At 35.6% G+C, this 13,523-nt stretch overlaps 1 protein-coding gene across 1 annotated transcript in view; it reads left to right on the forward strand.

Annotated features, from left to right (window-relative positions):
* LOC148958119 (uncharacterized) overlaps positions 1-12,433 on the forward strand; it is a 33,979-nt gene extending 21,546 nt beyond the window's left edge. Inside the window, exons 13-22 of the mRNA XM_089113500.1 lie at positions 564-809; positions 1,147-1,429; positions 2,271-2,433; positions 5,742-6,015; positions 7,222-7,388; positions 8,473-9,169; positions 9,569-9,739; positions 10,325-10,393; positions 11,201-11,412; positions 12,178-12,433. Coding sequence (XP_088969626.1) covers positions 564-809; positions 1,147-1,429; positions 2,271-2,433; positions 5,742-6,015; positions 7,222-7,388; positions 8,473-9,169; positions 9,569-9,739; positions 10,325-10,393; positions 11,201-11,412; positions 12,178-12,294 — 2,399 coding nt within the window. The 3' untranslated portion in view covers positions 12,295-12,433. The remainder of the gene's footprint in view (positions 1-563; positions 810-1,146; positions 1,430-2,270; positions 2,434-5,741; positions 6,016-7,221; positions 7,389-8,472; positions 9,170-9,568; positions 9,740-10,324; positions 10,394-11,200; positions 11,413-12,177) is intronic.
* The last annotated feature ends 1,090 nt before the right edge of the window (positions 12,434-13,523 follow it).

The raw sequence follows: 13,523 nt of genomic DNA on the forward strand, positions 1-13,523 counted from the left end.
CCTGACTCCTTTGTTGCTTAAGGGCAAGCTAATTTAGGATAACACATCCTGATTCAATTACAAGAAGTAATGGCGTACTTTAACGTAACAAGGTATAACCCGGTTATAACGTATATTAAGGGACCAGTGTATTAAGCACGTTGTATCCGAAGTACGTTGTAACGAGGGTAAGTAAAATTGATTAAAACCAAGCACACCTTTTTCCGGGACCAAGCACACCAGTACGTTATATCCGAAAGTACGTAATAACCGAGTACGTTATAATGGGGTTCTACTGTAAGTGATAATCTCTTATCTCGCAATGAATTTCCGTTTTTTGTCTTCAACTTCATGTTTTTCAAGACGTTAAACGTTCATGAGGAAAAATAGAATTTTGAGCATAAAAAAGAATATAGACGTTTACAGCGTTTGATGATTAAGGAACTGTGCTAATCAATTTTTTGGCTAATTTAGATCCTTTGAAATAGGAGAATTATTTTAGATTTTTACTACAAATATGGAAAGATTTAAATTAGCTTTAAGGTAAAATCTTAATCTTTCTTGGCAATAAAATCTTTCTTCAGTCTTTAGATCGCCAATGATGATCGGCAATTCGGAAAGCAATCAGATTCAGTTTACTGGTGGAAGACAGCACGTAAAGCCATCAAGTTCAGGAGTTTGCGAGGTCCGTTTTGTGGGAATCTTCAAATCAGAAGTATCTCATGGCAAGATATTGTCAGTGGTTGGCCATTCTGCAAGCCCCCCTGCAATGTTGCAAGAAGCAAAATTTTCAGATAATGTTGTTGTTGGTTATAGCAGTATAGATGGCGGTGAGTTATCATGTTTTGCTTCAAGCAACTTTTTAGAACAATTTCTATGTATTTTTCTAGTCTTAGACAAGGTATTCCTATCCATCTAGAAACTAGCAAATTAATTAAAACTAAAGCAATAATCGACAATGAATTTTTCGTTTTCAGAAACACAACAGCTTTGCATTGTGTGAATGCAAATTTGTTTTTAACTAAAACTTTCACTAGCATCATGGCAGAAAGAAAGTATCCAAGTTTCATTTCATTATGAATCAGGATAATGAAAGCATCAAATGTCAAAACCATTGACAGATTCAAAGCAAAATGTTTTAACTATTCTTATGGATTTTGTTTTCAGTTTGGTATGTTCCAGAATACAATGTGAATGTAAGAAGAGGGTACTATTTCTTCGGTATATTGACGCTCAAATCACAAGAGACCTACAATGCTACGATCAAAGTCTTGAATGGAGCAGTACAAACAACTTTACATCTAAAGCCTATGAAATTTGGTAGAGTAATCGTTGATGAAGGAGGAAGGAAAAGCTTCAAGGGAGTTAAGGCCTTTATCACCAAAGCTAAAAACGCTCCTGAATTTGGACCTGACCTGACCTTGACGTCCAGTGAAGCTGAATTAAAAGGGTATGATTTTTGTGACAGTGATTCTGTTCTTTATTGGTAGAACATGTTTGATCAGGTTTTGTATTGCCAGATTCTAATATAATAAAGTTAAAAAGTTCAACGATTTTGTTTGCTTTCCAAAAACACGCTCGTACACGAGCAACATGTTGCTTTAATTTGTTATATGAGGTTAAAATCTATTTCATCTTGAAAAAATACTCACAAAAGTACAAAAATAGGTTTTAACTTGCAAAATTTAGCTCTTGGAAATTAACTGCGTGAAGCCCCAAAAATAAACTCAATACCTCATGTGAAATGCTGTAAAAGTGTTTTTAGGACATTTCTGCTACAAATTGCATAACTTTTTTTAAGTTTTAGACTCACAATGATCGTAAACCTCATCCAAGGCCTCCGACAGAGGGGAGTCACGAGGCCATTCCCTCCCCGCACTGTTTTACCAAATAATAGAGCTTTTTTCAAAATATTTTGTTATGGGTGTTAAATTTCCGTTCACCTTCCCCCCCTCCTTTTCCAACAAATGTCGGAGTCCATTATATCAATGCTTTCGCTTTTTGTTTATAAATATCAAGTGACTTTTCACATTTCGATGAATGCCAGAAAGAGCATATTTTTGAAAGCAGAGGGCTTTGACCTAAAAACACATTAGTATATACAAATAAACCTTTTTTAATATTATACCTTCATAAATATTTTCTCTTTAGATACCACCCTATTTTATAAAATACCTCTTTGATGTTATACTTTATATGTTGATGGTGGCATCGGTGATGGCTGTTTCCAGCTGTTAATCCTTTACCGTGCATAAAAATGTAAGAAGATCAACCCAACTCTTTGCTTTTAGGTACTGTTCAACTATTGGTGTCGAAGACGCAATTTCAGGGACGACATCTGACAACACGTTTATTTTTGAAATGACGGGTTCAGTTTACGGCCAAACAAACCAAAATACACTTGTTAGATTGAGATTAGATTTGGCGGAGAAAATTTCAGAGTCAACACTAAGGGTGAAATTTTCTTTTTTCAATTGCATTTTGTTTTCAGCATGTCAACGTTTAAATCAAAAGGTTTTCTTATTTCTTTATTATATTACGAATGTAGTGAACTTCTCAATACGTGAAGACGCAAAGGTTTTGCTTATTTACAATATATTACCAAGCTTTTTTGAGTAGTCATTTTATGTTTGTGTTTACTTTTTCAACTGTCAGCAAATTTCATATGCTTAGATTATCTTTGGCAGCCTTTCCACTAGCCTGGGTTAAAACATATCCGTGTTAAAAGTTATCCGTTTCTGCGTCGCGTTCCCACTAACCCACTTGAAAAACGGATAAATTTGAAAACGGGTATCAAAGTGGGTCAGTTTTTACCCGGGTATCTTCACCTGCGAGTTAATGGAAACTCCGAACCCGGATAACTTTTGATCCACTTGCAACAACAGCAACGTTTAGAAATTGATACGGCGCCAAAAATCAAAAAACAAAATCCTGGATGTCGATGTTGCTTCCATTGGCCTAGAACGATAGAAATTGAAGGATTTTTATGCAAATACTGATTTCCCTTACAACTTTTCACCCAGGATACATTTTAACCCGGCTCAGTGGGAACGATCAAAACGGATTAAAAACGGGTCAAGGAAAAGTGCCGTTTCCATTGACCCAATTTAAAAACGGAAAACTTTTAACCCAGGCTAGTGGAAAAGCTGCCTTTGAAAGCTTCAGTCGGACTGTAATGTTGCTCATACAGCCGTACAGCTCAAAATTCACCAGTTTGCATTATTTTGCTTGGAGAATATTTTGATTAGGATAACCCGGCTTATGACAATTATCATAATCTGGTTCTCCACGACAAATTAGGATAACCTGGCTCATGACAATTATCATAATCTGGTTCTCCACGACAAATTAGGATAACCTGGCTTATGACAATTATCATAATCTGGTTTTCTCTACGACAAATTAGGATAACCTGGCTTATGACAATTATCATAATCTGGTTCTCCACGATAAATTAGGATAACCCGGCTTATGACAATTATCATAATCTGGTTCTCCACGACAAATTAGGATAACCTGGCTTATGACAATTATCATAATCTGGTTCTCCACGACAAATTAGGATAACCTGGCTTATGACAATTATCATAATCTGGTTCTCCACGACAAATTAGGATAACCCGGCTTATGACAATTATCATAATCTGGTTCTCCACGACAAATTAGGATAACCTGGCTTATGACAATTATCATAATCTGGTTCTCTCCACGACAAATTAGGATAACCTGGCTTATGACAATTATCATAATCTGGTTCTCCACGACAAATTAGGATAACCTGGCTTATGACAATTATCATAATCTGGTTCTCCACGACAAATTAGGATAACCTGGCTTATGACAATTATCATAATCTGGTTCTCCACGACAAATTAGGATAACCCGGCTTATGACAATTATCATAATCTGGTTCTCCACGACAAATTAGGATAACCTGGCTTATGACAATTATCATAATCTGGTTCTCCACGACAAATTACGATAACCTGGCTTATGACAATTATCATAATCTGGTTCTCCACGACAAATTAGGATAACCTGGCTTATGACAATTATCATAATCTGGTTCTCCACGACAAATTAGGATAACCCGGCTTATGACAATTATCATAATCTGGTTCTCCACGACAAATTAGGATAACCTGGCTTATGACAATTATCATAATCTGGTTCTCCACGACAAATTACGATAACCTGGCTTATGACAATTATCATAATCTGGTTCTCCACGACAAATTAGGATAACTTGGCTTATGACAATTATCATAATCTGGTTCTCCACGACAAATTAGGATAACCTGGCTTATGACAATTATCATAATCTGGTTCTCCACGAAAAATTAGGATAACCCGGCTTATGACAATTATCATAATCTGGTTCTCCACGACAAATTAGGATAACCTGGCTTTTGACAATTATCATAATCTGGTTCTCTCCACGACAAATTAGGATAACCTGGCTTTTGACAATTATCATAATCTGGTTCTCCACGACAAATTAGGATAACCCGGCTTATGACAATTATCATAATCTGGTTCTCCACGACAAATTAGGATAACCTGGCTTATGACAATTATCATAATCTGGTTCTCCACGACAAATTAGGATAACCCGGCTTATGACAATTACCATAATCTGGTTCTCCACGACAAATTAGGATAACCTGGCTTATGACAATTATCATAATCTGGTTCTCCATGACAAATTAGGATAACCTGGCTTATGACAATTATCATAATCTGGTTCTCCACGACAAATTAGGATAACCCGGCTTATGACAATTATCATAATCTGGTTCTCCACGACAAATTAGGATAACCTGGCTTATGACAATTATCATAATCTGGTTCTCCACGACAAATTAGGATAACCTGGCTTATGACAATTATCATAATCTGGTTCTCCACGACAAATTAGGATAACCTGGCTTATGACAATTATCATAATCTGGTTCTCCACGACAAATTAGGATAACCTGGCTTTTGACAATTATCATAATCTGGTTCTCCACGACAAAGGTTTTCAGTTGTACTTCACAATCGACCTACGTTTTACTTAGGATCAAAGTAAACATCAAAGATGAGAAACTTTCCAGAATATTTGACCGTTGAAAAATCTGTAAGAAAACAATTTCTGGCAAAAAAGAACATCAAGGGAAACAGCAAATTTTTGATTTTCACAAAATGAGTCTTTAAAAATGCCCCTGGCTTAATTTACTATCATTAACTGACTAAATCAAGCATTTAATTATGAAACGCTAAAGTTAAATTTAATATGAGCAGCAAGCAGTCCTTTTCCAAATTTTTTGCGAGAGTATCCCTCTATTTAATCTTGTGCAGATAACACCAGACAACAATTCTCTCTTATTGCTAGAGTTAAACACCTCTTTCCATTTCTTACATCATTTAAGACACCTCAGCCATCTACAACAAATCAAGGTGCAGACTCTTACTGTCTATTCTAACTCCTTCCGTTATGATATTTATAAATTTTGACATTGTGTAAAAATTCTTGTGGACAAAGCCTTGTTATGGTTGATGATGATGATGTCCCTTTAACACTATTTTGCAGATACTGTGTTACCAAGATAAAATGCTGAAAATAGTGCCGCTCGATTTAGTGAACATAGATGTCTGTAGAAATAGCTACGACCATAAATAATACATTTCCAATATAATAAGTCCTTTGCTTATAATTTTCATATGAATGGTTCTAGACGAATTTTTCCGACAAAGACTCAACCAATTCATTGCTTTTTTAGTACGAAGTTTTTTTGGAACCCGAAGCGAGAACAAAGGTAAAGCTTGAATTAGAAACCCTCCTCGCAAATTTCGCAAACATTGTTGATGAGAAACGAAAGGTTGCAGAAGAAGCAGTCCTAAGTGCAACAGAGCCAAAAGATCACTACGAACGTTTGCAGAAACAACACTTGGAAACAATGTCCTCGATCCAACATCAAATTCTTGATATAAATGCTGACTTTGACAAGAGCTTGCTAGCTATCTCACATGACTGCACCACAAAATGCCAGACAGGTACGATTGGCAGGATATTTAATTGTGTCGTTGGAAAATAAAATCAGTAGGTAAAATTTGCTCTCAGTATAATGTTGGTTTGCTTTCTTTGCAATTTTTGCCAAATCGTGGTTTCAAGTCACGAAGACGTTCTAGAAACTTTGCAAACATTCCAACAATTTGAATTTTCATATTTTATCAGCCAAGCATCAAGCGTTGTCAAATCTATTTAACGTTTTATCGAACATTTTTGTGTACATAGTTCATTAATAAAATAAAGAAATGTGATTTCAATAGAATAAGAAAATGCAGATTGCCTGATACCGTATCATACCTGAGTATCTTTTACAATAAACCTGTTGAGTTTTCCTTAAAACAAAGGATATATTTCTGCTGGAGAGATATACATTTTGCTGGCAAACGCAAACAGGCTTTTTCTTGTTATCTAACAATATCAATATTTAGGGTAATTTTATCAAATCAAGCTTTGAAATTACGTCGCTGTTTACGTTAGATATATTCCAAAATCTGATTATGAAAATATTATGAAAACAGGTTTTAGGATTTATCTAACGTAAATAGCACTTCTAATTTCAATACCCATCTTTTATTGCATTTGTGATAAACATTGTTGTGATAAGTTTGTTTCTCCGTTCAATTATAGAGTCATGTTAGAAATGACATTAAAAAGGCATCGAAGGATATTTTAGCACATTTAATAACTGTGTGTAAGCCAGATTATCAAGGAAGCTTTAGGAGAAATTCAGTGTCTTGAATGAGAATCGCATCTTTTAAAAAGTGTCATAACTTCCACTAGTTTAGCATTTAGCATTTTCCATTTTTCAATGTAAGTTGGAATTTTTGTAAGAACATGAGCCTCAGAATCGGTGAATAGTCAATACAAATTACGAACGAATTCAGGCTTAGGTACAGTAAATTTTGTTGATGTAAGTTAATAAAAAAACTCACCAGAAAACGAGGAGTCTTTTGCCATCTCTGTTCGCTTTGTCTGTGAATTTTCAACCTGTTGGCTGAAAATAATGGCAAATATTCTTGGCAAGCGATGCCTGGGCACAATGTTGAGGTCTTCACTGCTTACACCTTAATGATTTTGAGATAATTAGCAGACAAATTGATTCAATCTTGTGTAAACGGGATACTCTGGTGATATGTTTTAGTTTTTTGGTGCTTTTTTCAAATATCACCTATTGTTCTTTTCAACTGCAGCATCAGTGCCCTCGATAGAAAAGCACGAATGTGATGAAAATGATTTCGGATGTTTCAGTTGGGTTGAAAGTGGACAAAAGGTCGTCAATGTTATGTGTTTGTTAAAATGTGAAGCTGAAAAATTCGCATCAGCCAGTGCTGCATCATCAGAAATGCGTAGAATTCGAGTAAGCTTTCAAAATTTTACATTTATCGTTGCCTTCCTATTTGATTGGCACTTGTGTTGACCTTAGCTCGGAAGCAAGTATGAGTGAAGAAAGGCCATAATTGTTAATTTTCAATTCTACATGTTTAAAGTGAATTATGTGGAGTACTACCAAAGCATCCATACGACTTTAAACCGCCTTTCAATAATGAAATACCTCTAAAACGTACGCTATATCTTATCTTCACTTTTTATGTCGACTACTTCTACGTAAATGGAGACCAATAAAACTGTGCAGCGCCCAATAATGCAAAAAAATCATTTATGCATAGCAGTGCCTCTCCCCAGAGACGATGCTCAATTCTCCACGGAACAAAAATCCGGGCTTGATTCTCATTCCTTTTTGCACAAATTTTCGAGAAACAGTTTTATGAAACCATTTGTAAATGATAAAAAATACCTTTCTGAAATTGGTTCTTTGTCCCATATACATCACTGTCGCAAAGTCCTATCAAATCTCAGGAAAACCCAAGATAATTCACACAAAATTTGCAGAAAACCTATTAACTGGTCCTCTTTGCTAAATCTTCCTCATTAATTATCAAGAAAAGCATGTATAATTACATTACTACTAATTTTCCTATTATCATACTTCTCGCAGTAGTTTATCAGTGAACATGTTTCAATGGAAAAAATCGAATTTTAAATATATAAGTTAAGTATTTGTCTTTCTCGAAGTAACCTAATATCATAGATATACCCTTAAAACGGGGGGCTTTCTATTCTGCTATCTTATTTAAGAATGCTGTACTTGTAGGGTAAGCCTAATCCCAAAATGCTAAGTTAAATCAATTCCAAAAAGTGAAAGGTTTTATCAAGAACTTGCGTATTAAATAAGCACATACGTATACTGAGTTGTCAAAAATCTTAATTCCCTAAACGATATTCCAAATTTTTTTTTAGAATGCTATAATTTTAATTTACTCTCTTTTCATAGTCTTATTTCACTTAATTCACTCTTAAACTGATATTTGCTCAAAATTTTCCAACCTAAAAAGGATGAGTCACTAGCTTATGACTTTCCTTGCTTATGATTTCCCTTTTAGACGCTAACAAACAGATATAAAGAAACGAAGCAGCTCCATGCCAACAGCCAACCACTCTTGGCCTATGCAGAACAGGCTCTCAGTCATGCTACCATTGCAAAGAACAATGTATTAGAAAATTCAGACGTGCTTGATGACATAATGGTACTCCAACAAAATGATGATCCCTCAACTCCAAAGTTTGCTCTTAACTCGCTATTTTCCCATGTCTCCAAAGTGGAAGACATGAAGCCACCATGCCTGACTTTCACTTATTCCTATACGATTAACATAGAGAGTCCCTTGGACCAGGAATCTGTTTCAGAATTTTGCTTCAATGGAGAATTCTTTGCTAACATTGCCGCTCAAATCTTAAGAGAAACTTTTCCATCAATTGATAAATTTTACAAGGCAGCAGAGGAAGCTGAACTCTTCTTTAGTAAGATTAGAAACGTAAGGAAGGTAATGGAGACGATAAAGCAGGGCACCGCACCGTCTTCAAAGCGCTCAGATATGGTAAAACAAGAAAAAGACCTTGCTGAACAGCAAATGACAAAAATTGCAAAGCGGAGGATACCAAAATTTACGGTGAAAGGAGACAGAACTGTTATGGCATTTCAGCATTATTCACCATGGGCAACTGCAAAAAGAGCACAATTTGCCAATATGAAGTACAACACTGCTCAAAACAAAAGTTATGACGTTGCAGCCCTGAAAGGTATTTTTTCACAATATCATAGGCATTTTTGTCCTTAGGTTGCCTTAATTAGGAACCAACTTTAGGTTTTCACGATATGTTGCTTTGATTCTGTTCAAGCTCATTCTGAGATATAAAAGTACGCAAAAAGTTGTGATAGATCACTCGTGGTCGAATTATAGGTCTTTTTGAGCATCTCTGCAGATAATTAATGTTGTTACTGAATTTGATGGTTGCTGAAGAAAAACACTATGGGAGTAAATTAAAGGTCAATGCTGCCGGTCCCTGTTAGTTAGACCTTTTACATAAGATATTGTGACAAAATTACTTTTATCAATCTGCTGCGAGAAGGCAGCACTTTCACAGAGCTCAGCATTTCTCTAGAGCAGTACCATTTTGAGATTATATTGTAATTCGCAGGACAAACAGGATGTTTGCAGTCAAGACGTGTTGTGACTGAGTACAAGAAAATTGCTGATAGTATCGGCAAAGCTTCGGAAAGCTATAAACACGGAAAACAGCTGTTTGAAAAGAACAAAATAGCTGCTATGAAGGATCTGGCTGACTCTCATGATCACTTGATGAAGCTTAGTAAGTACATATTACGGCAAAACTGCATTTTTTATTTTGTAGAATCAAGACCATGCCCCTTTTAAGATATTAAAAACAGTGCAGAAACAGCTAATAAATGCTTGGTTTTATTATAAAAATAATACTAATTAAGGGAGTTTTCAATAAATATCACATTTAGATTTATGTACGAAACTTTCAAGATATACCTTTCTAGCCATATCACGCTCGTTACGAAGAAACCCCTACTTTCTAGTTGTAAGTAATACATCGAAGCTCGAAGTAAAGCAATGATAAATCGTTAGAAAGTCGAAAATTACACAACTCATCCTCTCTCCCCTCCCAGCTCTGCCATTTTCTTGTCGAGATGTATGAAATTCTAAAAATAATTGAATGAAGTAGGATAGACAGCTCAATCCCAGTCCAGTCGGTCTCACCCCTGATCAGGAGTTTTTGAAAATTTAACTATGATTAAAAAACGCATTTCACAGAAACTTTTGGTTTCATTGTCGCTTGAATTACCTTTACATGTTTTGTCGCTTTAGATTTAGCAAAATACTTAAAATCTAACTTTGTCCTGCAGTAACCAGACTTTATATTTTCAAGTGAATGGAACCAAGCTTTCTTCAATGGAAAGAAGCGATATGATGTATTGGTACGAATACACAAAGCAAGGTATATAGCTAGCCTCAAATGTTTACTTTCATTTCCAACCCAGCAGAAGAAGAATTTCAAAATGGCACGATAAAGCGGAAAAATTGAGTATGCAACGCTTTTTCTGGCACAGTCTTATTTCCACACCTCAAAGCATGTGGAAATAAAAATTTAAATGCTCCTGCTGTGTTTCGAATTTCTAAAAGGTAGACAAAAAAAAATATCATGCGAGAAAATGAAAAATTTGTGCCATACCTTCCCGTTTTTAGTAAAAAAACTGAACTATTTTTTAACAGCTATCCTAGTTTGCTTGTAGTCAACAACATCTTTGTTAGCAATAGAAGACATTTGCCTTGACAAAAAGGCGTAAGCAAAGTCCACACTTAAATCCATCCAATTAAGGAATAAAAAACTCCTTTGAATTTTCAAGGGGAAGGAAGAGAATTCAAGCATATCCATGAAATGAAAATAAAAAACAAACTTTTCCTTAAGAGGAAAGCGTAATAGCTTTAAGTGAAGAATTCGAGCAAGCTCGCCTTTTTCGTGACTGGTCTTAATCGTTCACATTTTCTCTCAGAATACTCTCTCGACTCCTCTCCCATATTCTGAAAAAAAGGTGTCTTTGCATTAAATTATTATTGTTTGTGTTCATTGCTTCTGACTATGTTTCTACTACACATCACCTTTTCTAGTCAACTATGGAAGACTTAAGAGGTTTTTACTAGAGAGGTAAATGCTTCTTATATTAAATTCACATAGCTGTTTTTTTGTAATTTTACCTTTTGGTGAACCCCTTCCATAAGACTATTTCAATGTCTTCAAATGTAGGAATGGGCAACTACCTCCACACGTTTAGAGAAAACGTTGAACAACAGAACTTGCAAAGCCTGCCGTTTTTAAGACAGAAAATGGAGTCCTTTTACGGTCAGGAGGACTTTATTGGTCACCTAGAAAACCTTAACAGAAAGGCGCTGAAACGCTCAAATGTTCCGTCTTCTAAGCAGGAAGAGCATGCAGCATCACTGAATCACCTTGGAAAAGTAAATATTTGTTTATATTTGTATTAGTAAAATCTCTCCCTGTTACAGCGTAGGTTCAAATAAGTACAAATTTTATTCTTGTTGAATCTAGAAAATTACTATTTTTAAAACTTGAAATTAATCTCATAATAACTACTCTTGAGGCCTGGCCAAACATTGTTGTGACAACATAGTTGGACAATGGCTTATGGCCTAGCCAAACAAATGAAACATCCTTGAAACATTGCACAACATTGTTGTGACAACATAGTTGGACAATGTTTTATGACCTGGCCAAACAAATGAAACATCCTTGAAACATTGCACAACATTGTTGTGACAACATTGTTGGACTATTTTTTATGGCCTGGCCAAACGAATCAAGCAGATCTCAAAACGTTTCCTATAATTACAGCGTTTTAATTACCGAAATTCAACCTACTGCGCTTGCGCGAGTAAAGCAATTGTTTTGAGTGGTGGCCGAACGAACGCCATATTTGGTAAAACATATGAACAAAAGAGTTGTCTTTCGAGATGTTTGGTGGAAATCAAATTTCGTGAAACATCATAAACATCGTAAAACCTGGTGGCCAAACCAATTATGTTTTATCCAACAATTTTGGATAATGTTTGATGCCGATGTTTTATACTTTTGACCAGGACTTAGGTAAGGGTTTATATAAATCTGTTAAACAAACAATCCAATACATATTGCCAATCAGCTTGTTAAAGCGACACCTACTGTTTGTTGTTTCAAAAACTCTGATAAAATGCATTTCGTTTTAGAAGCTGAAAAACCTGCTTTTTGAAAATGGAATCAAAGTTGGTGACGCGGGCGCCGTTATAAAGAAACTAAGTCCTCAAATAGAGAAATTGGGAAGTGACGCTATGGCATGCTATTAGAGATAATTGATACAAGAGCGAGTGCATTTTATGCACTTGGTAGATCCCACTTTATACTATGATGGTGGAAATTAACACAAAATGTGTGATAAGCATAAAAATGTGATTGAAATACAATGGAAATATTTCATGGGGAAAATGTGAATTGTATTTTGTTGGTGTCTTCACTTATGAACCGTTAAGCCTAGTTTCCATATAACTTTTATGCGTCGGCGACACGTTATATGGTTATATGAAGAGTTATATGGAAACCAACCAGGCTGAACAGAATAAATCGATGAATAAAAGCTATATGGTGTCGCCGATGCATAAAAGCTATATGAAAACCAGGCTTTAGAAGGACATGTGTTCCATCCTAGACTGGTTGTTCTTTTTTACAAGATGCTTTACATACTGATAACCCTAGGGAGCCTGACAGGGGGGTCCAGTCGATTTGAGGGCCTTTCCAAAATGGCTACCAAATGGCCCAGTTTCGATAATAACACTACCACTAAACATATTCTTATCTTTTATTTCAGAAAATAAACAAATATATTGCCTTTCCCGAATCAACAACAGTCAATGGCGAAGAAATTTATCAAAGTAGGACCAGGCGAGCACAAAGAAATAGATGCTACCTAGGGTATAATTTCGGTTCTTATGCTAACATTTGAGGGTTATTGTTAAAAAAGACCACCTCTTTAAGGCAATCTTTTAACACGTTGCTTTGGCCCTTTTAGACCCTAACTGGACCCCCTTTAGGCCATAATGAGAGTACCCCCGGGCTGATAACAGACAATGGAACATCGGTGCAGCTATAATTTTTTCACTGCCTGGCTCCAACAGTCCATGGAATTTTTTGAACGCGTTCTTTTGCTTGTTTCTCTCCCTCTCTTTCCTCCTGAAATGATATTTCCTCCACATGACATTTTTCAATCACAGAGCATATCACGCTATACCATTAATAGCCCATTAAAAATCATTCGAGATATAACGCGTGCTGGGCTTCTTCAGTAAGCCTCCGTTTATGGCCATTTCTGCAATGGTTGATACAAAAATGCCCTACAAATGGAATTTAAAAATATTTTTGTCATTTCTCAGTGCATGCAAAAAATCAATGCAATTACCAAAAAAGGCAAAACATCTTTAGGTCTTTTAGACAATAGAAAAGTAGCATACACTGATTATCGACGATCCAATAGATTTATTACAAAAAGTGAGCAAATAAGCGCTTTATGGACTTGGAGTCA

The sequence above is a fragment of the Rhopilema esculentum genome, chromosome 17 (assembly GCF_057945365.1).
Source record: "Rhopilema esculentum isolate cy_ngs chromosome 17, ASM5794536v1, whole genome shotgun sequence".
NCBI lineage: Eukaryota > Metazoa > Cnidaria > Scyphozoa > Rhizostomeae > Rhizostomatidae > Rhopilema > Rhopilema esculentum.